The sequence below is a fragment of the Colias croceus genome, chromosome 9 (genome assembly GCF_905220415.1).
Source record: "Colias croceus chromosome 9, ilColCroc2.1".
In the NCBI taxonomy this organism is placed as follows: Eukaryota; Metazoa; Arthropoda; class Insecta; order Lepidoptera; family Pieridae; genus Colias; species Colias croceus.
The window spans coordinates 9,776,823-9,803,438 of NC_059545.1; the positions used below are offsets into that span (position 1 = coordinate 9,776,823).

Below are 26,616 nucleotides of genomic sequence, written 5' to 3' on the forward strand. Positions count from 1 at the left end.
CTAGCAATTTCAGTGGCATCGTTTTAATGGACTGGTAAATGATTTACAAGCCACTGAGGGCATTTCAGAGCGATCTGTGAAGGGATCATCAAAGGTACGAATTAAAATCAAATTTTGTGACTACAGTACAGTACTCCAGTGGTATTTTCATTAGTTACTACGTTATAGGGGAAACTTGCCTAATTCGTACCACTTAAGGAGAACCTCAAAAATTTTGGAAATGAACAATGATACACAGTTATATAAATTAAGTAATTATAATTTCACTAATGTTCTATTAGTATTTCAACAAAAAATAACATATATCTTATAAACTTCTGAGAAATAAACAATTTTCAAAAACTTAAAAAAAGTACGATTTAAGACCATTCATCTTAAATCGTACTAGTATATTCTTAAATCGTACTTTGAGATCCTATCATTGGTTTACAGTCTTAAAAATCACAATCTTAATAATCTTCTCCTCTTTTTCTTAATTTTAATGTACCTAGATTAATTCTTATTAATACAGCGGATGGTCTTTGCCAAATCCTGACAGTCATCGCAGTAATAACATTTTGTTTTTTTAGTTCTCCCTGCACATAGCTCATGTAGGTAATTGTGAAGTATGGGTAGGTACCCATACTTCACAATTACCGCATTTAATCATGTTTTCTTTAACGTCTTCTTGACATATTTTGCAATACCAACTGTCATTTTCATCTTGTTCTTGTTTCTTTTTCTTGTTTCCTTTTTGAGGTGTTTTCGTTCGTTCGTACAGGTACGTTTTAAGAAGTTGCTGCGAGTACGAAATAGGCACAAGTATCAAAAGAATTTCAAATTTGCCGCAATAAAAACTGTCAACGAACAAGCCGGCTTTACTATGTGAAATATATTCACAAATATACGCATAAATATAAAATAAACAGTTAAACAACTTATGAACGGTATACTTGGAAGACAGTTCTTGTGAAGTGTGCGAAAAAATTACTCAAAAAGTAAGAAAAAACTTACTTGATAAATATTTTAGTCGGGAGCAACGTAACAGGTATTTATTTGTCACATGGCAATATGGCCGACTATTATTGACATTTTATGCCACCAGAGGCGCTGGTAACTATTACCCAAGCCGAGATATAGACGAGGTACGATAAGCGCAGGTACGAATTAAGCAAGTTTACCCTACTATACTACCTATATATACTAATACCTTCATCAAGGTTTCTACGATTTAGCAATATTATTAATCAATTTGAAGATGTTTTTTGTTCTTTCAGGGTATTCAGCAGCTTCTAAGACATTTTCACGAACAACATCGAAAGAACATCGAACGAGAGGTGTATTTCGTATTTCTTTGTAAATTAGGGTATATCTAGATTTTTAGAAGATAAAATAATGAAATTGTAGGTCCTTAGAACGCTCTAATTACTCACTTGCGTGCAAACATTATATTGTACGAATATTCACTCATTTACATTTATGCAAAAAACATTTGCAATTGTGAAATGTCGTCCTTCACTTGTGAGGGTTTGCGTATTCGTGCGAATGTAAGTGACCGACATTACACATAGATAATACGATGAAACTCAAAACACGAAAGTTACGCCGCTACGGCACACTAGGAGCGAAAATTGTACGAAATTTTATACAAACCGCTTACTACAATCGCTAGCGAGTATCGTGTGCGTAAACTCATGGTAGAGCTATTTAGTATGTTGTTTAGTATGTTAGTGCGTAAACTCATGGTACAGCTAGTTTGTTAAGGCATGGTTTATCAATTGAATGCATGGTTTATAAGTGTTTAATCCTGTTATAATGATTAAGTTTTGCAGTTGTTTTGACAGTATTTTTCCTGGAAAATTACAAATTTTCCATTTCCAGTTTTATTAATAAATTGTATAATGTATTAATTCTCATAATAATGAACAAATGAAAGTGAAAATAGGGTCAGGTATCTAGGGATATAATATGAAGGAATTATCAAGGGTCAGATGTCACCAATAAAACAACTACATAAATTACTTTAAACATTTATTAAACTACTTAAACTACACAATAATCTACTAATTATTTCTTCAAAAATTTGCCCTTTGGTTTCAATCTATTCTTTATAATATTATCCCTTTCTTCTTGTTCCAATCTAATGTTGTCTTGATATCTAGTCTTGGCAAAATCTAACTCAGACGTGAGTTGAACAATTTTTGTTGCATAGTCCTGTTGTTTGAGCATTCTGAGTTTTTGCTTTTGCTGAAAAATGAAAATTAATATGTAATTTATTTTTATTCACTTTTATAATATTTAGATGAAAAGTATGAATTTCTTATGTATTATTGAATGGAAAACAGGATACTGAAATTTTTGGTATGTATACCAACAAAACAATTTTTAAGATTTTGTTTATATTTTTTGCAATTATAATATGTAATTTTTATTTTTATACTATCCTTGCTTCTCACTCATGTTTTAAATGCAAAACTGTGTTTGTTACGATCTTTCATGTTGAATTGAGCGATTTTATAATATGTTTGTACTTTGTAGTGACTAAAGATAGTTAAGAGTATAATGCTTGTTTATAAATACTTGATTTGATAACAGAATAACATTTTCAAGTTGCTGATTATACAGTTTACCAGTAAAGGTGTTGGTCTTCCGTCCAAGAATGTGTAATCTGGTCCATCGGTTAGAATACCTTCGGCTGTTCGATTTGCTGAGAGCCCTTGCGATATACGCCACTGTTTTGATTGCAGAGCCGCTGAGCAGCACAAGGAACGTGAAACCACTGGAATTTGATATTATATACTTTTATAAGTGACTGTTACATACAGTAGTTTGATTGAAAGGTACAATATAATGATTGCTTCTTGATTTGAATTAAGAGAAACTGCCAAAAGGGGCAACTTATAATGATGTCAAGGGTTATTAATTAAGTTTTCAATTTCTACAAATAAAATATGTAAATTGTAAATTTTAACATTCAGAATACTTAGTGTATTTTATAAAAAAAAATACATACCATTCATTTGGGTGCTACGCAGTATTTGTAATAAAGCCATAATTTCCTATTTCAATCACACCAGGACTTAGGTCATAAGTATAAATTGGAAACATAAATTATTGTAGACTGTTGTATTTTTAGGTTTGTGTTAGGTTAGAATTGTTAGAATTTAGAAATTGTTTCTTTTTTTATCTTGACAATGACATCTGACACTGACAGATTGTAGCTTTTTTTTATAATGGTAGATCCACACAATCAAGCCTGAAACCATAGAGAAAATGGAGAAATGAAGAATTAAATTTATGAATGAAAATGATTCTAAAATATTATGAATATAGTAGGTACAAACTACAAATAAATTTATTTATTAAGTACCTAAGTTTAAGTTATCAAAATATTGTTAGAAACTTCATACAATCAATAAATTTGCGTTTCGGGCACAGATATTTAAACATTACTATATTTGGATGTCTGTGGTTTCGGGACTTCCCTATTCTATTACAATTTGTGATTATAGTCTAGACAATGTAAGAAACAAGAAAAATTGGAAAGTATCTAGCTGTAAGTACCTTTTTTTTGTAATCTTAATTGGCTCATCAATATAATATTATGAAATGTTATATTTTACTCTAAATATGGCTGTGGATGTGGATTACGGATAAATAAACAAATTAAATTAAATTGAACTTTAACCCCTTACCGCATACAGAGCCATATATGGACGACGAAGTTTATGAATTTTTTATAGGCTAACTATAAACAATATCTAAAAAAACTACCTTACATCTTAAACAGCATTTCATCGAGAATTGGAATGTAATTAATTTATACAGTGTAAATATTATCCATCAGATATATTATAGATTTAGTCTAGGGCGTGCGACGGTTTGGGTGCGCGGAAAAAACCGTGATTTTCAAATTAAGATTTCAATATCAAAAAGGTGAGTAAAGCCATGAAAAAAAATATTTCTTCATTCTTTAGTCTTTCTAAAATAAGGTAAAACATTTGGTTAGGTTGTTTTTTTTGCTTTAATCATGTTTTTTTGTACTTTTCCAAATCTGTCATATTTGGCTTCGTATGCATTCCGTCCAAAATATATTATGTCATATGTGGCTGGGTATGCATTCAAGCACAGCATTCAAGGATACTTTCACTGATTGTTCCAGTATCGATCCTAGACACTTTTATCTCACTATGCTAAGCATGTAAATATTATATCATCATCAATAAATACAGACTCATGCTATATGCCACTGTATGATTTTTAATTAGCCGTTTCAGAGCAAATGCGAAAGTCAGGGAAAGCTCTTATTACCAAAAGACGTGGTCGTCTCTCAAAAACTTAGAAACATCGGCATCTCTGGAGTCTCCTCAGTATTTCTGACTCGCCAATTACCGCAAAAAAGCTACGAAAAACTCCTGCAGGACATCTAGATTTTCACTTTGATTCTGTACGGTCTGATGGGATTAGTCATTACCGAATTTGGAAGAAGAACGCCCGTCAGCTATGCCTATATTGTTCCAATTTCGTTCCTTCACGTTATGTGAAAAATATAACGTGTTTTTATGTTATAATGACAAACGTAATTGTTTTAAGCAATTTCACGAAGTATAAGTTGGCTGTGATTCTGGGTGTTATTTAGGTATCCATATAAAGTACTAACATTTCGCCCGCGGCCTCGCCCGCGTTTTCAAAGAAAACCCCGCATAGTTCCCGTTCCCGTGGGATTTTCGGGATAAAACCTATCCTATGTGTTAGTCCAAGTTACCCTCTATATTATGTGTGCTAAATTTCATAGAAGTCGGTTCAGTAGTATTTGCGTGAAACAGTAACAAACAAACACATACACATACATCCACCCTCACAAACTTTCGAATTTATAATATAAGTAGGATAGGATTTATGTAAAGTATATGTAGCATATCAGTTGACTAAGCATTCAGGATACAAGCTTAAGTTTAGTTTGGGGCTTAGCAACCGTGTGTGTGAAATTAATCCGGAATATGTTTTTATTTTATTAATTAGTTACTTTTTTCTAATTGCATACGAAGCCATATATGACAGAAAAAATACAACAAACACTGCATACGAGTCCATATATGGCGCCGTTATATATTTTCTATAATATAAGTAAATAATTTTTTTTTTCAATTTGATCTCATAATGTAAGGTCTAATAAACACTTTTTTGCAAAAAAATAATTTTTATTTCATCTCCTTAATAATTCATGCAATAAGGGGTTAATTTATCATTTGTCTCAAGTGTTCTTAAAATTGCATTTAACCACAGCATTTAATTATTTAGTTTTATTAGTTCATCGTTTCACATTACCATTACTATCACTATACTATACTATATAATTATAAATTCAAGAATTATTAAGAACAAGTAAGACGTAAGACCTAGAAGTGTAATCCAATTTCGTATTAAATTGTAAATTGTTTAGAATCACAATAATTTTAAACCCAACCATATCTGTGGCCAAGCGGTGACTGGCAACGTCATGTATGATTCATAATCATAGACAATTTCATACTGTATTGTTTTGTTTTCACTTTTCAGTGCAGTGAAAATCCTGTTCAGAAAGTGTTGTGCAAAGTGTATTTCCGCGTCGAATAAAATTTTTTGGTGCTATTTTAGGAGCATCCGTTGACCGTTCAGTGATTTGTAAAGCGTTATATATTTTCGGAAGTGTGGTAGTGCAAGGCGTCAAGGTAAATACTATAAACATTTTAATAGTCAAATATGTTTCAAAAATCGTAAGTTGTAACGCGGCAAGGTCGGTCTAGCACATTCTAGAATCTAGAGTGTTTAGGGAACATTTGGCCGTAGATAACCAAAAAGGATCCAACCCACAAAATGTTACTTTTGAGTTATTGAAGTTTGAAGTTTAACCTGTGTTTGTTCATATAAAGACTTGCTTGTGTTAATTGCTTCCTAAGGAAAAGTGTGTGTGTCAATGTATATTTTATTCTTACAAACAAATTTTATTGAATTTAGTTTTATTTCTTGAAATATTCAGCTAAATGTGTGTTAGGATCCTTTTTGATAAAACCTATTTTCAATTATGATAAGTGAATTTTCATTTCGCAAAAACGATTGAAAGTAGCTAATTGCTACTAAGATCCTTATTTTTTTTTAATTTCATAAATAAAACAACTAACTTTCAATTTTTTTTTCATTATTTATATAAAACATATTAATTCTATCCGATTTACTATTCTTCTTCGTGTGCGAAGTCCGGTTCATCGCCATATCTACATCGACATGAAGTCTTGGATTGCCCCCTTGATTGATTTATAGAAATCCAGGCAGTATTTAGATAAATAGTCAAAGATTGACTCCAAATCGTCTAATTGGGCGGGCTTTTCTTTAACATTTGGCCATAGTCATTGAAAATCATTATCAGATACCTCCGAAGATTTACCTTTCGAGCCCGCCCATACATACAACTTTTGCATCGACTAAACTGATCTGTCGAGCTGTATTCTCCTCTTGAATTCAACATGACTAAACTGTTTAGTCGATGGAGGTGCGCATACAATCGATTTCAGTCTTAATAATTTATATCCCCAACAAACCTTACAGTCTTCTATAGGCAATTCTTGAATGAAGGTAATAAAGATCACATGAGCGGGTGATCGATAGTTGTGCGAGTAATTTTTTGTTACTTCGACATATTCGTCAGCTTCGTAAATTTTTTCAGGTATTTTCAAAGTGCTTCTATTTTCGAAAAATCGGTTTAAAAAAGGCAAAGATGTGTGACCCGATCAAGATACTTGGAGTGTGAACTTAATGCATGCCTAACGCCTCAAGCTTTAAATACAATACAATATTCAGTCTATCCAAATGTTCTGAATCGTTTTTGTTATTAAACCAGTATACATTTCTACAAAATTCAGTTTAACAAAAGAGATCCATGCTTTCTGAATCTTTTTAGTGATTTATCTATTGCATCATAATATCATAAAAATTAAATATCTAAAAGGATCCACATGCTTTGGATTTTTTTAAACATTTTAGTTTTGTGTTAGTTTCTTAGACTGAGCGTTTTACAATATGATCCAAGAAGAATGGATCGTTTTTACGAAACTAAAATATGGCTTCTCCATACATGTGGGTTGGTACCCAGTGTCAATTTAACGTCAAAATATTCATATTTTACTTGGATTGTTTTTGCTAATCGAAAATATAGACCTAGACGAGCAGTTTGGTATATTTAACTCATTTTCGGTCATGTTGTGGGTTGGATCCTTTTTGCTTATCTACGGCCATTTCAGAAACATTACTGATTTAAATATAGATTTAATCGCTGTATTGTTCTTATTGCTTTCATCTTTAAATCCAACGTGTGACACTTCTATTTATGGGCAATTTTCTGTATTGCATCACTATTTAATTCGTCATACACAATGGCGTACTAATCGATACAAAAAATAAATTCACAGGTGTATTGTTTGCAAATGTACACACGAAAGTTTTTTATTTCATATCTGTTGAATTTTACGTGTTTTGGGTATTTTTTCACAGCTCGGTACTTTACTACGCATTATTCATCCGTATTACTTTCTCTTGTTAGACCAGTGAAATTTTTTATATAGGGAATTACCGTAATATATTTCAAGACATTTTTTATTCTTCCAGCCAAACAAATCAGTTCGTAAGTGGTGTGAAATTTATTCAAAACGGCATCCGAAAAGATAAACCCTTCTGAGCAGCCGAACTACAACACAATGTGTATGTATGATGTTTCGTATTATATATATTAATGCATTTCTTTTCTTTTGTGCAGCAAAAATCTGTGGACAATGTTCCAGAACCCAGGGGTGTATCCAGGAGGTTTTTATTTTCCCTTCTTAGTTTGTTTTCACAACAGTGTTTTCTACAATAACATTGAAATTATTAGACTACACCAGTGTTGTTAAACTTAATGTGTTTTATGCTTATACCATTGCACAACAGTTCACAAACATTTAAGTGATTAACTAATAGATATTAAGTGTAAAATTATACCATTGCACAACAGTTCACAAACATTTAAGTGATTAACTAATAGATATTAAGTGTAAAAATGTGTACATTATAATGTCTCGCTCATACTACATACTCCAAGAAGCCAAATGTTCATAAATTGACTATATTATATTATACAAAATTTGCTAATTCCATAGAAAACACTGTTGTTATATTTTGATTGTTGTTTGTATATTGTGTAGCTTATTGTATTAAAATTTTGAACCAGCATAAATGTTACACACATTTGCACATTACAAGGCCATGAAAACGTCAATAATTAACACAAAGCAAATTCTATTTAAATTTTGCTATAGGATATACATTTAATGATAGTCTACATGTATTGCCTAATTAAGTTAATATTTCTGGCTAATTGACTTAGTAATCATGTTTATTAAAATTTTAGTATAATTAAATCTATCTGTTGAAATAATTGTATATTGAAACACAACTTGTGGATGCTGATAAATTATCTTTATTTTTATAATACTTTATTACAAACTACATTGTGCGCACACGACATTACACCACGAACCACAGAGACAGGAGGAGGGCAAAGACAATTGCAGTTTACAGTGATACCATGCAGACTATACAATAACCAAAATACAGATTATAATATTTGCCTATTACAACACTATCAAGTATTGATTATGTGGTAAGCACTAAGCTGAACAAACGTTAAATAATTTAATTTTATATGAAAGTAGTTTTTACTCTCCAATCCTGCATTCGTTATGAATAACTAAGGTCTACTAAGAAATGAAACAAACAAACATTAAAATAAATTACATAGTAATTATTTCTACTGGAAGCAATATAAATTATGATAATGTTGGAAGCCAAACTGTCTAATCCAATTAGATTTTTCTAGTAACTTACTTATTATCTATTTAGGTAATAAGAAAACAAAGATAATGTCATACTTTATCAATGAAACAGCTGTTTTGATAGAATATTCTTAAATTATCTATGCAATATACTTTTGTTTTGGAACACAAAGTAGTCTGCTTTTGGCTTATCAGATAAGAGATGAGAGATGAGATAAGAGAAGGAAAATATGTTATACAGTGACGTGAGATTTTCAACATTAATTTCTAACTAAATGAATTCTAATGTACAATTTGCAAGCATTGCTCTGAAAAAAGGTTTTCATACAGAAATTTTTTTTAACACTCCCAGTTATATAATCTTGAAGAAAGTTATATAAATCACAACAAATACTTCCAATATTTGTATTATAACCTGACAGACCTTGTAGTTATTGACTAAACGTCTACACTTCTATTAGATAAGCTGCAGTTTCCATATACACTACTGAAATAATGTGATGTCCATCAGTTTTTGTTTGTTTTCTATTTTCATCATACACTTTTTCTTTATAAAATGTAATATGATAATATAGCATACTAGCGGTCCACCCCGGCTTCGCCCGTGGTACATATTTCGCAATAAAAGGTAGCCTATGTTCTTTCTCAGAGTCTAAAGATTGTCTGTGCCAAATTTCATCAAAATTGGTCCAGTAGTTTATGCGTGAAAACCATACATACAAACCTTTCCTCTTTATAATATTAGTATAGATATAGATGGCATATCCATAAACCTTTGATATACCTAAATGTAATTACCACCTTTTTACCTTATAGTTAAGTATCATTGAGAAACTAATGTAGTTCAGCACATTATTCAATTACATGCAAGTTGTACATTATATCCTCATAATGTGAATATAATGCTCGTCATATTGTGACTCATTCACTGATGTTCACATTCTCTAGATGGTCTATTTTTATTTTGTCTGTCTGATAAAGATATGTATGAACCTGCGTGCAATGTTTGATAAAAGAGTATTTGTGTGTATTGATATTACACTAATAAAAATACATATGGTAACTGAACAATCATGCTGTATTTTTATATGGCTGCCTTAAAGAGGATTTATGGTTGTTACGGTAGTTTAACCTAACCTTTTTCGATCTTTTTTCTCATTGTTATTTGCTAGTACATAATATATTAATGGCATAAGCTGGGAAAAAAAAAGCAATGTTACATTGTTTGAGCCTGTTGGCTTCTCTATGGTCTTCTTGCCATAGACATTAGACACTGGATACAAGTTCTTTTAAAAAAAAAACAATCTCTCTTTGCCATGAACCCTGTATGAGGACTCAATTTGATACTTATTTGCATGATTATTTTGTATCATGAAGTTTTATCCGAGGCATTTATATATTCTTGTTCTTACGATTTGTTTTTGAACAGCTATTACATCACATTCAGGTTTTTCATGTCTCGGGGCAATGAAATGTTACATCACTAAGGAGTAATAGCCTAGGTTATATTTACAATTTTAATATTTTCTATTATAACACGACAAGGCTAAATAATACGTAATTTATAAATAGCCTTGAAATAATTCACAAACGTACAATATTGTGTGAGTTTTGATTGAGTCGCGTGTAGGCGAAAGCGGACGTCATACAATAATTAGCGTTTTTATTGTAAAGGATTTTCTATTTTATTTAATGTCGATGTGATTGCTTTTACTATGGTAAAAACGTGGTTCTGTTATACGCCTATAATTATGCTGAAGTAATTAAAAATAATTCACATGCATTTTCCTCATGTTCTTATTGTTTGAAATCCTTGTGAGCTAAGTGGCATTCTGAAGCCCTCATCGTGTTTCTGCCCCCAAACCATAATGTATTTATGCAGTATATTGGAAAAATGATACCTAGTATAGCTAAATAGGTATAGGTCGTCTATCGCCATCATATTCCTACACTGGAAATACTACTAATATAAAAAATCATGGTAACCCCTCCTACTTCCTGGTCAGTCTTATCTAATTTTAAAAATCTATCTGTTTTCGATTTTTTTTATTCGTCGGAAATTTCAGGTGCTTAAATCTATAAATAAATTGGTCGCTATAATTATTTTTGCTATATTCTCTTCTAAATCGTATCAACTATATAATTATTCTTGCTTGAACACTGGTATATTACATTATATTTACCGTGTCGTGTTTATAAAATGTCGTCCAATTAGCAGTGTTAATTTACCACGAGTATAATTTATTATTGAAACACAATTGTATGTTGATCGATACATTTCAAACTTTCTCTTGACGCATGGCTTGGTTCAATTCATTCATAACTTTAATAAAAACTTTGTTACATTTCAAACATTAGTAATCTCTAATTATAAAATGCAACTAAGTTACAGATATCGTTAAAACTCAATTAGTTTATTTTTTCAACTAGGTAGAGTGATTTGAAAGCGTTTTTCCATCTTATTCTTACCAAACAAAGGTTTCGTAATGGTCACATCTACCTACATTCTTGCATATAAAAAAGCTTTACTCATATACAAATAAATGTATTCTAGTAGATGTCTCAGTGCATATTAGGGTGGAGCGTAATATTTTTTTTTGGAATTTCGAAATGGAACTATTGCCAAAAGTTGTCAGATATGATTACATTTAAAACTGTATATTTAAATTTCTTGATATATTTATGGAAATACTGCCCCAAGCCCTCTGATATTTTGAGAAAATACACTTTTTAGACAATATTTAGATGTTTGATGGAGATTAATAAAACAGTAAATTTTCAATAAAAATTACTTTTATTAGCTTAGAAACTACCCGTATTATCATAATTATAAAAACATGGAACTAAATTATGGAAAATTATAACTGGTGTTTCGACAAAAAATAAAAAAATCAATGTGTTTTGTAATCTTTTTAGTAAAGTAAATTTTTCTTTTTTGTAAGTAAATTTTTTTTGTTTCAAAAACAGGCATAATTTTACGTGATAGAAGGCGGGTTCGTATGAATCCATCCCTTCTTATTGGACCACACACTGCAGCAGAGGCTTCTGTTACTATTTTAACACACCTCTCTGTAGCTTGGGTGTGACAAGGGTACTTTTTTAGAAGAGGTATTATAAAATGATCAATTTTTTCAGGCGTCTCAATGCACTCGAATATTATGCTTGTGCTTATGTTTTTTTCAAATTGGAGGCTCCGTGACGACCACATCATTCCAAATGACGATGTCAATGTAGTCAACAGCATTGAAATTTAATTGAGGAACCTAAAATTCACTCACGCCCCTAACTGCTGAATCACGTGCCTTATGGATCTTACGTAGTGCCAAAACTCTTATATTTTTTCTTTCAACAGCCAACATAGCCAACAAAATATTCTCTGTATGACCAAAGAAACCATTTCGTTGTATGACTGGATCTACTATCATTTTCAGGTGTTCGGGGAGGTACCTCGAAAGAATAATGATTTTATGCATATGTTTTGCACCATAAATACATGTTGGTTGTTTCAATGAAAAACCACATAGGCGCGTAAACATTCAAAATAAATGTTACCAAGTGTATTTAGGTTTTCCGTAGGAGACGTTGTCGAAACGTATAATCTAAGTAGTCTGTTTGCCATCGTGAGCCACCTGGAATGAACAATTTTGCCAGGATTCTTTTTGGATAAACTTATACTACAATGACCGCAATTAATAGCCATACAAATATCATACAGGTATCTACTGTTGATCGGAGCTCAAATCTTGTACGTTAGAAATATCTGGCACAATGGTCGACGCGCACTGAAGTTTAAAAAATTTCCGTTTTTTGCCAGTAACTAGCGGGACCGCGGGGGTCGCGGGGGTGGTACTAGTGATGTCCTAGGCGATAATATTGAAAGATTGACTTTTATCTAACCTAAATTGTATTACAAAGTTTTAGAAATCTTATTAAATTATAAAAAACAAAGGGAGAAAAATTCTCGAAATTTTTGAAATTTCTCAAACTTGAAGTTACTTGGGGCAGTATTTCTAATTGACCAATTTCAAAAATATTTTGGCTATAGAAGATCTATACATTAACACAACTTTTGGTAATAGTTCCATTGCGAGTTAACAAAAAAATTTTTTTTTCATACAACGACACTCCACCCTAGTGCATATTATCTCAAAATTATAAAACCGGCCCTATCAAAACCGACTGCTCTATAGATGGTATCTTGTTAGTGGTTCAAATATTGTGATCGTAAGCAGGAAGTAGCTTAATAGAACTTGATGGGTGATATCGAATTTGAAACTAAATTCTCGTTTTAATTTAAAAGGTTTTTCCTTAGGGCTTAGGTCGCTCAAGTGTTGATAATGTGAATACTTACCTACAGTGGATAGTAAATCAAAGTTCGACATTGGACATTATATTTTTCTCAGAATATTGTTACATTACAATGCACTTACATAAATTAATTTATCCAACAATCTACTAGATACTTGATTTCCAGTAGTTTGAAGTTTGGTTTATCCTCCCTTTTTCCTTTTATCTCGGGAAAATCTTTGCCACTTTTAAATCCTTTCCTTATTTGTCTCTAAAAACGCGTAAGCATTTTAACTAAGAATAAAACTTGTTCATTAAATTATTAGTTATTTCAAAAGTATAACGAGTATTGCGCCATCTGCATCGTTCCACTTCCGAGTAGGTGTAGTATATCACAGCTTATGTAACATACGGATAATATTCTCCTCTTGTAATTTCATTTCGTAGTTTCTGGTCTTTGGATACATTAATACTGTATTCATTATAGTAGGTTTTAACCAGGATAGGAGAGAATACCCTTAATAATGTTGTGTCAATATTTTTAGTGTTATGAATATTTTATTAATTTTCATGGGAAGGAAGGACAGATTATCTTCTTTCCTGGACGGAAATCATATTTCGTGTAGATAACTACAGTTGAAAAAAGACTATAATTATTATGAAAGAACGTATAATATTTCTATATGGTTCATTTTGTGACTCAGTTACATTAACTATAATTCACATTAATTGGATTATTATTACTTATTGATTGAATACTTAATGTCTATTATCGCTGCTGATATGGCCTCTGATTTATTAAATTTGTGACTGATTGTCTCTGGTTTTATCAAAATTGTTATTCATTGTCTCTGGTTTATATCTGTTAGTGGGGATTCCCTCGCAGGGAGATGTATGTAGGTATGATCTCATTTTGGCGAATATCCAACTGTTCTAAGAATGAGTCAACAGTTTTATAGATTTCTAGCTAAATGCGCATTGTAGGTCTGTGGGTCGTCAATAATCGCCTTAACTATAACGAAAGGTTGGTTAGTGAGGAAAATACATGTATGAATGAACTATTCTCATACAAATAAATATAATATTATAGACAAAAGACATGTAATACAATTTAACTGTTTTAAATATTAAGTAGCCAGTGATAAACTTGATGCTTATATAAGAATGTACAAGTATGATTAAATTTAAATAAAACATTATCACATCGCATCGTTATTTGATTGATCAAAACCGGTTTGGACGGATTCCACGTTCGAATAAAAGACCTTTAAAAACACGCACACCTATTTTATATGCAATAACATTTTTTTTTTTTTTTTTGGAAAAACAGGTCATATTTAAACCCTCCATCTTTCACGATAATATCGAAAAATAGCAATAGCCTATGTTTTCCAATGACTACATAAATAAATTTAATATAATATGAATAACGTTGTATCTTTTTTGCTATTTGAAGCAAAAAATGGCCACTGAATTAGCTCCATTTCAGCGATAATGATGCGCCAATTGAACTAATGCGTATTACATGATGGAAACTCTAATTAGGTTGTGAATTGCATTCACGTTTCGCACAACCATTACACTGTATCCCTTGGTATCAGTTGGTATCTAGTACGCATGTGCATGATGCTGGGCGAGGCAATATAACCCTTATTGACGGGGAACAACGTTCGGAGAAACCTCTGAATCTATCTAGAATGTGTCAGTCAGGATCCGAAAGCCTTTTGACTTAGGTGTTGTGTCTGTAATTTTGGGAATAGTGAACAAATGATGAATATGCAAGAGAAAGGTATTTGTTATGGAATTAGTTATTTGTGTAGTAGCTCTGTGTTTGTGTGTTTTTATGGGTGTATCAATTGTGAAGAAAATGTTGTTTTGCTTAGCTCCCTCTGTTTTGTTCTAGAATAAATAAATAACAACTTGGTAGAGAAGCTGCATTGTTTGATAAATGTTTGATATTCATATCATATTGATATAAAGTGCAATTCTCAGAAGAATGCGTATGTAACGTCTTGTGCAATAACGAAAAGTTGCATATTATGGCACATCTACTTTCAAATATGTACTTAATTGAAAATGTTTTTGCTCCTTGAACTCTTCAAGTATTTTGATGCATTAAATTTAAGCTGGTATTCCAAAATTGAGATTCCAGAATTTTAAACTAAACAAAAAATTTTACACGAAAATAGATAATCGCGCAGCTGCGAACAATAAATTTTCTTATTACATATACTTATATATGTAAAGTTTAAATGTCTCGAGGTCAAGTAAATTTGCACTAAGGTATTTCACATAAATATGCTTCTCTATCTTTCTGGAACTAATAATAATTTTCATGTTTACATTGGTTAGTCTTCGTAGTAAGATTTAAAAGTAAGGGAGGTTGTAGTTTTCGATAGATTTGCTTTTTAGGGTGGTTTATCGTCGATCCGTGATATGGAAGGGAAACAGCGACCTATGCTCTCCTTTCTGTTTAATTCTGATCTTATTATGAGCATATTCATTTTATTTCAAAGATTTCGTTAAATGGACAACACAGCACACTACACACATGAATTAAATACATTATTGTTAAGTTACATGCTATTTCTGACTTTAGATTCTGATTACAGTCGATTATTTCCCTGAAGCCCATAATTCGATACAGGATGTTCTGAATATTTATTCCTAGAAAAGTCAATGTTTACATTGCCTTCAAACATAAACAGTGACGTCATACCGGCGACATGGTGTCTCGTCCCGATCGAAACAGTGACCTTAATATTTATACCGTCGAGACTATGGAGGGTGGCGTTTTATTACTTTCGATAAGTTTGTAAGGTTTTAGATGGTATTTTGTTAAGAGATTTATTTATTTCAATAATTTTTGTAGAACTTATTTCAAAGGGTGTACAGAATGAAAAAAATATTTAGATTATAAATTAATTATAACTCATGTAACGATTATCCATCATCATTGATACAGAGATACAGAAATATTGATTTACAAATAATACTTCACCGCAAAGTATATTCACAAAACACCGCTAATAATAATAGATTCAAGGCGATTACCACATAAATGTAAATATTAACGAGTGAAAATGAAACCACCAATGCACATATTCACACCAATACATTACCTACACATAGCTTTAACCAACTTATTAATATTTATTGATTGCAATTTGTAGATGCAATCACAAATAGCAACGAAAAATCTTAATGAATTAAAAATATTGCAAAAAAAAAATTTAAATTATTTATACATCGATAACACAACACATCACAAAAATTATATTTATGACGCAAGCTAAGAATACACAATTGCACTAGCGCACGATATATCACAACGCACCACATAAGTCAAAGAAAATTCATCTAACGTTTTGTATACGATTTCAGATCAACAAGGCGGTTACCCGCAGGGCGGTTATCCACAGGGCGGTTATCCGCAGGGCGGTTACCCGCCACCGGGCGGTTATCCACCGGCGGGCGGTTATCCGCCAGCTGGCGGTTATCCGCCTCCGGGCGGTTATCCACCTCCTCAACCGGGATTTCAACCTGCGGGCTATGGCGGCGCGGGTTATGGCGAGGTATGTTAAACGAGAACTTAGCTTCTGCGAACGTAGGGTAGTTTTATTTGACTCAGGGCCGATTTTTCAATGCTTGGATAAAACTTATTCGTCGAATAATGTATAAAACTACCATTTTAAAAACGTATTCTAATTGCCTGTATTTGACTGTTTACGTGACATTTTAATATTGTCGTGTAATACTTTATTGGACGGATAAGTTTTATCCAAGCATTGAAAAATCGGCACTCAGAAAAATGAGGCCAAGAGTTCGATTATAGACAAATTCAAATTAGGTACATCTATTTGCAAGAATATAGTTACAAAAATAGGTGTTATTATTACAATGTTAAAGCGCCAATATATTCTACCCATCTGGGTGTGCAAATATTTAAATGGAAATAAGTTAAATTACACTTATTCTTCGCGTCAAAAAATTGTTAAACGTCACCAATTCTTCCTTGCTAGTTGCTACAGATACCGCAATGTAATAAGTTCTTGAATGTCATAAAATTGTTTCTCCATAAACCACTTCATCAGTTTCTTCTTAAATATATTTACTGGAAGATCCTATTACATATTGTAATAGTCATATCACAATACATGCTATATAAAAAGTGATTAAATAATACATACGTAATATAAAATGCTCATCCTATTACAATAAATGAGACAAAAGAGACACATAGATTGATTTGAAAAATATGATAATTTTTGGTAAAAAGTATCATAATGGGTATCGACTGAATTAAACTGCGTATGTTTGCAGTTTAATTTTCACCCATCAATATATATTATTTTGAAAGGTGCAACTTTCATGTACTGTCACTTTCGCGAAAACGAGTATGCCATGTTTTAAGAAGATTGTGGATAACTTAAATATTAAATATTATTATGAATATTTGCGATTATGGATGACTGGTTTGGTGGCAGTTCTAAAGTAAGTTACACTGCACGATGAACTTTGTTAAAATAAAATATAATTTCATAATTGAATCATTCAAAGTAATAACATGAAATCACAGACCTAACTAGTGATAGTGTTATTTAACACTAGCGTGCCACGCGGTTTCACCTGCGTGGCTCCGCTCCTGTTGGTCTTAGCGTGATGATTAGCCTTCCTCGATAAATGGGCTATCTAACACCGAAAGAATTTTTAAAATCAGACCAGTCATTCCCGAGATTAGCGCGTTCAAACAAACAAACAAACTCTTCAGCTTTATAATATTAGTATAGATTTATAATTTTAATTTGTCTCTACATGGAAAACAAGTCTCGGACACCCAATACTTTATTCGGCTATTCTCTGCAAATGTAATTTACTTAATTGTTTATTAGCAAAACATTTGTGATTCAGCTTTGTAGAAAGGCGGGCCCAATAAAATTCAAATACATAAAAGCTTATTAATTTTTAGTTTTATAGAATTCAAATCCATACTAATGTGCTAATATTATAAATGCGAAAGTAACTCTGTCTGTCTGTCTGTTACTCAATCACGCCTAAACTACTGAACCAATTTTCATGAAATTTTGTATGGAGATATTTTGATACCCGAGAAAGGACATAGGCTACTTTTTATCCCGGGAAAATGACGCAATCCCGGAAATCCCACGGGAACGGGAACTATGCGGGTTTTCCTTTGACTGCGCGGGCGAAGCCGCGGGCGGTAAGCTAGTAGTTTATAAATAAGAAAGTTTAAAAGAAAAGAATGAAATAGCTATTAGCTATTCCCAATAAGTTTTTCAAATTCCAAATGAAACAATATATAGATATTACTAGATTTATAAAACATTCATACTAAACACCGCTTATAAATAAAATAACATGCACTAAAAAGAAGCGCAAAGAAAAGTTCGAATAATTATACCAAAAAATGCATAACTCCATATCCATAACTGGTAACTACCTGATGTCGTGATCGATCAATAGCGGTTATTTTAAAATTTCATGTTAATGGGTATTTGATAACATCTAACAGTTCTAGGTCACTTGATAAGGTAAAATAGAAACATAAAAAATGTGGGATATCCTGTCAATTAGCGTATGGGAAAATATTATATTTCATGTTTCATGGACCATTTTATGGACAAGTAGGTAATTATTCTGTACCATGTCATATTACGCAGGAGACAGGTTTTTCCAATATTATGGCAATTTTTCCGACACGTCGTGGGCTGATTCTCTGTTATAAAGAAACTTGATTGATTTTTCCACTGAAAAATGAATTCCGAAAAATTGTAATTGTTCTCGCTTTTTATAGGACAAAAGTTATATCGTTTAGAATTCAATTTCAGTACTGGCAGTAAGTTACATGACACAAGATTTTTATCAGAATTGTTCATCAGTCTATTCTTTATTTCTACTGCAGGGAATGCATACACATTAAGTTTTAGGACGTAATGCAACAATACGCTGCAATTACTAGTACAGGTGAAGGTACACTTCACGCTTTGCGTCGTCATTCTTAGTTCGAACCGCCAAGGAGTGGAACTCCCTGCCAGCGTCTCTGTCTTTCCGGAGAACTAGAATAAGTGTTCCTTCAAGAGGCGAATAAATAGGCATTTTCTAGGTAGACATGATTTACCACCATAGACCGCGTCACCGCTTTCCATCAGGTGGGACTGTGGTCAGATGTCTATCTATCCGATTTAAAAAAAAGTACTACGTTGTTGTGTCTGTGGTGCTGTCCAATTTTTTTTCTATAAAGCATTACCCGATTTCCTTACAAATTTTATGTTTTATTTACTTGTCCTTTCTATTCAGTCCAATATTATATTTTACTAGCGCTACTTCGCGGTTTCACCCGCGTGTCTTCGCGTAATGATATTATAATATAGCCTATAGCCTTCCTCGATAAATAGGCTATCTAACACCGAAGAAGAATTTTTCAAATCGGACCAGTAGTTCCTGAGATTAGCACGTTCAAACAAAGAAACTTCAGCTTTTTAATATTACTATAGATATGTATTTTTAACCGATTTAAAAAAAAGAGGTTCGGCCGGTATATTCTTTTTTATTATTATTTATGATTTTGAATGTTTTTTCTTTTACATTACAGCCGGGGTACGGTGGTCCCGCAGGCCTCGGTGACGATGCGGACGTCAAAGGGTTCGACTTCAACGAGCAGAGCATCAGGAAATCATTTATACGAAAGGTGAGTGGCTATAGAGGTAGAATGCAAAGCTGTGGAGGCTAAAATATTATAGAAAAACAAGATTTACATTTTGCTTTTACAATTTTTGTTTAATCGGTGGTAAATGTTAAAAATACTTATGTAATGACGATTCGAAAGTGCTACTAAATAGTAGTCTAATTGAATAAATGAATGTTTGAGTTTGAGTTTGAAAAGGCGATGTAATTAATTGCTGTTTTAGTTAAAAAAGTTTGTGTGCCGAGCACACGTGTCAGAAGTGAAACTTCTTTGGCAAGATTCAAAGATACCAAAATCGTCGCCTTACTCCATGACGTGACGATATTGCCATTGCTTACAACGCACTATGTGTTTTTAGGCCCGAAAAAGTTTCAGTCTTGTTTTATTGGAAATATCTAAAGAGCTTCTCTTTTTAAATGCAAGAGTAGAACACCCAGAGTTTTATTTCAAAAACACGATTTTTAAAAAAATATTTAAAATATTGGAATTTTCGCGGCCGACTGAGCTAAATAAATTCGTATAAAAAAAATAGATACACTAGATAATTTATTATGTTGCTAATATATGAAGTGATTACAGGCGCAAATTATCCCTTTTTGAAATTTTCGATATTGTCGATAGAGGCGAAAGTATTGTAATTTTTACTGATTTTCGTTTTTATTTTTTTATATTATATGCAGGCGTTAGTAGAATCTCTGTTTAGTACCAAAAGAAGCCTTGAACTGAGGTCTACATGTGACAAAAATACCACATTCTAACCACGAAGTTATTACGAGATATCGATTTTCAAAGAATTCAATGTCAGGGTTGAGCAGAGCTTCTACTAACGCCTGCATATAATATAAAAAAATAAAAACGAAAATCAGTAAAAATTACAATACTTTCGCCTCTATCGACAATATCGAAAATTTCAAAAAGGGATAATTTGCGCCTGTAATCACTACATATATTAGCAACATAATAAATTATCTAGTGTATCTATTTTTTTTTATACGAATTTATTTATCTCAGTCGGCCGCGAAAATTACAATTTTTTTAATATTTTATTAAAAATCGTTGAATAATATTAAAATATCGACTATAACTAACGACTTAAACCATAAACAAAAACTTGGTAATAGATAGACGATTTATATAATTGTTAAAAAACAGCTTTGACTTTTTTTTATTAGGGACAACCCTGACATTGAATTCTTTGAAAATCGATATCTCGTAATAACTTCGTGGTTAGAATGTGGTATTTTTGTCACATGTAGACCTCAGTTCAAGGCTTCTTTTGGTACTAAACAGAGATTCTACTAACGGCTGCATATAATATAAAAAAATAAAAACGAAAATCAGTAAAAATTACAATACTTTCGCCTCTATCGACAATATCGAAAATTTCAAAAAGGGATAATTTGCGCCTGTAGTCACTACATATATTAGCAACATAATAAATTATCTAGTGTATCTATTTTTTTTATACGAATTTATTTAGCTCAGTGGGCCGCGAAAATTCCAATATTTTAAATATTTTTTTAAAAATCGTGTTTTTGAAATAAAACTCTGGGTGTTCTACTCGTGCATTTAAAAAGAGAAGCTCCTTAGATATTTCCAATAAAACAAGACTGAAACTTTTTCGGGCCTAAAAACACATAGTGCAACGCGCATAAAGAAGTTTCTCTTGAATAATTAGGATTTCAAAGAATATTTATAAATGTATATTTTTAATATAATTTCGCAGGTATACGCCATCTTGATGTGCCAACTGCTGGTGACGATGTCGTTCATAACACTGTTCACGTTCCACGCGCCGACCAAACTGTGGGTGCAAAGGAATCCGTACACTTTGTGAGTATTAACTCGAAAATAAATTTTAACTCGAAGTCTTACTTTTCTAGAGTTATATTATTTTTATTTGTCTCCCTATGTAAATTGTAAACTAATTAAAAAAATTGTCGCAGCTATGTCTGTCTGTCTCAATTGCCCACAAGCTTATGTTATGTGGCTTAAATACATATTCCATTTAGCAGCAAATAATTCTGTTGTGTTACAATTGGATAAATAATCTTCATTGCCTCTAGCATATTTTTTTAAATAAATCATATATTTCCATTTCAGTTGGATAGCGTTCGTGGTGATGTTTGCCTGCTTGATAGCGATGTCGTGCTGTGGAAGCGTGCGTCGTCAATCGCCCACAAACTTTATTTTCTTGGGCCTTTTCACCTTGGCCGAGAGTTTCCTGCTGGGCGTCACCGCTTCGGTTTATCAGAGTGATGCGGTATGTTTATAAGATTTTTTTTTTTTTTTTATAGCGTTCAAATTCTTTATAATTGATTTTTTTTTTTTTATTCAACCCGCGTCTTTTCGACGAACCGTGGCAACGCCTAGCCTCTCGCCTCGGTACGGGAAAAGAACGAAGGTTCGAATCCCGCGACGTGATCGATTTTTTCTATTTAAAATTTTATCATGTTTATGTTTGGCGGTTCTAAAGCTACAATTTTAAGTTCACATGACAATATACACCACTAATCCATGATTACAAAATTATATGATTAAAAAACAACAAAAAAATGCAATCAACTGGTTTGTGCATTCATCCTTAAGTCAAAAAAGTGCAACATCAGTTAAAAGTTTAGCAGAATATAAACCAATCATAAATTATTTTCATTGAAAGTATGGCAACGGTTAGTTATTATTATTGAAGTGAAACTTCTTTATCGAGGTTGAGAAAAGATTTAGTGTAACATTTTTTTCGTTACGCGTGACATTTTTCCGTTACGCGCCATCTTTTTTCTTATCCCTACCACGCGTGATTCGACGTATTTCTGTAAAGTTGCATATAGTAAATTATTTTTTGAAAAATAAGGTCATAAAGAAGTTTCACTTCTTACGTGTGTACACTAGTACACGCACACATTTTTTTAATTATTATGCATCTTATTCCAGGTAATGATGGCGGTGGGTATAACAGCGGCGATCTGTCTCACGCTCACACTGTTTGCGATGCAAACTAAATGGGACTTTACGGCTATGGGCGGCATTCTGCTGTGCGCTACCGTAGTACTGCTGTTGTTTGGTAAGTGGCCTTGTTACAATTAATATTAGGTATTGGAATATATGTGGGTAAATTGAGGGCAAACCTTTTTTGTGTGATCTTTGTAATTAAATTCAACACATATTTTGAGTGTTTTTTTTTTTGGCTAAAAGATTAACAGTAGTACTTCGCGTAGATTTTTGTACTGACCCCTCTTTCGAGCGTTATCTAATTACAATTAAGATATTTTAAAATTAAAATATCTTTATTATTTTTTTTATTTATATAAACAGTTCTAAACTAGCTCAACTAATTTTAAAAAATAAATTTCCAGGTCTGATCGCGATTTTCATACCGAAAAACCAAGTGGTCACCCTAGTGTACGCTTCTCTCGGCGCCATGCTGTTCTCAGTGTACCTGATTTACGACACACAACTCATGATGGGAGGAAAACACAAATACAGCATTTCACCCGAAGAATATGTCTTTGCAGCTCTAAATTTGTATCTCGACATCATCAACATCTTCATCTACATTCTAACAATTATTGGCGCGGCCAGAGATTAAATGATTTGACATTTGAGTTTGTTTTTTTTTCGGTTGGTGAGCTAACGTAGTGACAGATGGAGGGCTAACCTGCCAGTATGTAATGAATATTGAGTATTCATTATCTGTATTTATATGTTTTTTTATTTAAAGCGATTAGTATTAATGGCCAGTTTCGCTCTGCATTTGGTTTAGTAGGTAATGAAATTCTAATTTCAAAATTGTTTTTTTTTTTGCGGTGTTCGTTTTTTTTGCTACATTCCATAGATTAGCGTTAGCCTCACTCAACCAGACAATAAATTAATGTTAAGAGTTTTTTTTTTGTTATTTTTTGTAGTCCGTGGACTGATGTTTAATGTTTCTACTTATTCGAATAAATGTACAGAGTAGTGTTGGTACGAATCTTGTCTAATCTCTGTAGGTTATAATGGGTATTGCATTTATACGGATAATGCTTATGCTATTTTTAGGCTCAACATCACATTGGTTTTATTTATCTCTTTTTAGTCTAAGAGACGAATGTCGATACTCTCACTTATGATATTAAATTAATGTATAATTAACAAAAAATGTCGGTTTTCAAAAAGTATTAATAACGACTATAGACCGTTGCAAAAATTATTTATTTCTGTTTTAAATTTGCTAAATTTGTACAAATATCTTGTAGCTTTCTGTATGATAGATACCTGCCTCTACTTATTTATTAAAGTGGATGTTTAATATAATAGAATAGATTTATATAAAGAAATAAAAGTTTATTCAATAAATATATATTTTCATTCATCAAATGTAATTTAATCGGAGTACATTGTTAGTTATTAAACATAACTTCTGGTTGTGAAGGATTTCTTCGGATTTGAGAAAATACGACAATAGATTTTCTTATATGAGATTTATTTAAGCTAACAATGTACTCAGAATTCTATAGTATAAGATAAACACGTTACTAAAATTGCATCTTCAAATAATTAATATATTACGTTTACCGTTACCTTGTGGTTTTTATTTAACTGCTTTTCAATAATTAATATCTGTCACCAGAATTTAAATTTCCACTAATTAAAGATACGCATTCATAAGAACAAATAAAAACGTTTTTAAACAAAGAAGAATCTTAAAACAATACAAACGTCATTTAAAACGTCGAAATGTTAGGAAAATGCAATTTTAGTCATAGACTTGTATATTTTTGTATTTCACAATAACATTTCCTTCCATTAATCGTACAATAAATACAATAAACAATAGCGATGGTATCTAAATACATTTTTTATTTTTTCTTTCCATTATTTTCATAGAAATAAAACCCTAAATAAGTGAATTATGATAAACATGACTGCAAATATTCAAAACAAAAAAACATTAAAAATCTCTTTGTTTAAATCGTCTGAATTCGTTCTGCTTCGGATACACAGACCTCAAAAGAAAATTGTACAAATATCTTGCATCATGCATACGACACATTTTAGATAAAACATAGTATATAAACCTGCTTCACGTGACTTCTCCTATATTCATCCATTCACTGAACTATCAAGTATTATCAATGATAGTCATTTAAAATTTATTAGGGCTTAAAAAATAGAAAGTGTCAGTAAAAGCTGAAATTGATGTAATTTAATACATAGTTTTTTTTTTCTTTTAATAAACATGTAACATTTAAAATCACACATTTTTGTCTTTTTTTTTCACAAATTCTAAAACACAAACATGCTAGTAGGTATTTATTTTTTGTTTTTTTTTTAGGTTTTTTTTAGTTTTTATTAGGTGTAAAAGTGTTGTTAATAATATGTTCTTAATTATGTGTTAATACTTGATGCTATAATGCATATAATAACAACCGTCATCATTATGATTCTAATAAATTCAGTGATAGATGTCCACTATGATGTTGTTTTATTTTGAAACCCTTAAAACATAGAGCATATTATTAGATTTCTATATTTAAAAACTAATTATCTAAGTAGTTCATGTAGAATCTTTCAACCAATCCTGATGCACTCGTTGGCACGCTTTGCCTAGTTTTTATTAAAATACGATCATAATATTTAATTTAAATTATTTTTACTTTCGTTTAAAAAAAATTAGAAATTTCAAAAAAAGTCAGTTGTAGGTAGTATGCCTACGACTGGTTTCTAAAAAAGTTAACGTAACTACCAATTTGTTTGAATTACAGAACAAGATCAATCTAACGATGCAGCTGGCTTTAGGTGATAGCGAGCCTGCCCTGCCTTTCAAGCCAGAGGTCGTGGGTTCGATTGCCACCCAGAGCAAATATTTGTGTCATGAACATCGATGTTTGCTCTGTGTCTGGGTGTTAATTTATCTATATAAGTATTTAAAATGATATGTTTATCAGCCATTTGGTTTCCATAACACAAACGAAAGCATAATATGGGATCAGATCGTGTCGTATGTGAAAAATGTCCTGAAATATGTATTTATTTAAACAAATGTCTGCTTGCGCTCTTTTTCATTTCGCGCCGACAGCGACGTGACGCTTCCTCAAAGTCGATAGTTCAATGCCTCAATCGCATTGAAAACGCATGATGGAAGTCATTTTTTTAAATGTCTATGAAGATCCTAAATTGTCGAGGTCGAGGTAAAATGTTTAAATGAAACTCATTTTTATCGGTCTATTTAATGAAGATAATTCTACAGCGAACGGTGAAGGTGAACAAATCAAGATAGATATATTTTAAACTAGCTGTGCCCAGCGGTTTAACCCGCAGTGCCTCGCTCCTGTTGGTCTTAGCGTCCGTCGTTAGGTCCTCGATAAATGGGCTATCTTAAATCGAAATTTTTTTCAAATCGGACTAGTACTTACTTAGTTCCCGAAATTAGCGCGTTCAAACAAACTCTTCAGCTTTATAATATTACTAGCTGTTCTCTGCGGTTTTACCCGCAGTGCTCCACTCCTGTTGGTCTTAGCGAGATGATATTATAGCCTATAGCCTCCCTCGATAAATAGGCTATCTAACACCGAATTTTTTTTTCAAATCGGACTAGTAGTTCCCGAGATTAGCGCGTTTAAACAAACTTCAGCTTTATAATATTAAATAGTATAGATATGATATGACTAAGTAATTAAAGTTGTGAATAAACTTCCAAAGTACTCTACATAGATTGTTGTGACGTCATAATGACTAAAACTATGATTTATCACTCTACCACACAATTACTGATTAATAAAACAATATCAATCACCTAATTTTTGTCTTACGACTGTGATTCAA

The 26,616-nt window shown here is 31.9% G+C and overlaps 2 protein-coding genes across 8 annotated transcripts; one reads left to right on the top strand and one right to left on the bottom strand.

The window, feature by feature from the left end:
* Nucleotides 1–1,993: 1,993 nt before the first annotated feature.
* Nucleotides 1,994–3,163, bottom strand: LOC123694148 (39S ribosomal protein L52, mitochondrial). Its single transcript, XM_045639466.1, has 3 exons — nt 2,993–3,163; nt 2,610–2,758; nt 1,994–2,226 (listed from the first exon to the last, which is right to left on the bottom strand). The coding sequence occupies exons 1-3, from the start codon at nt 3,030–3,032 to the stop codon at nt 2,047–2,049; spliced, it is 369 nt and encodes a 122-aa protein (XP_045495422.1). The 5' UTR covers nt 3,033–3,163; the 3' UTR covers nt 1,994–2,046.
* Nucleotides 3,164–5,510: 2,347 nt separating this feature from the next.
* On the top strand, nt 5,511–24,642 carry LOC123694149 (protein lifeguard 1-like). 7 transcript variants are annotated; one of them, XM_045639468.1, is made up of 9 exons: nt 5,511–5,690; nt 7,621–7,636; nt 7,769–7,815; nt 16,494–16,684; nt 19,723–19,818; nt 21,542–21,648; nt 21,919–22,078; nt 22,747–22,876; nt 23,169–24,642. In XM_045639468.1, exons 3-9 carry the CDS (start codon nt 7,785–7,787, stop codon nt 23,399–23,401), a joined length of 948 nt encoding a protein of 315 aa, XP_045495424.1. In that variant the 5' UTR covers nt 5,511–5,690; nt 7,621–7,636; nt 7,769–7,784; the 3' UTR covers nt 23,402–24,642. The 7 variants fall into 7 exon arrangements, with proteins under 7 accessions (XP_045495424.1, XP_045495425.1, XP_045495427.1 ...); XM_045639474.1 differs by lacking the exon at nt 5,511–5,690 and adding an exon at nt 7,378–7,550; XM_045639469.1 differs by lacking the exon at nt 7,621–7,636.
* The last annotated feature ends 1,974 nt before the right edge of the window (nt 24,643–26,616 follow it).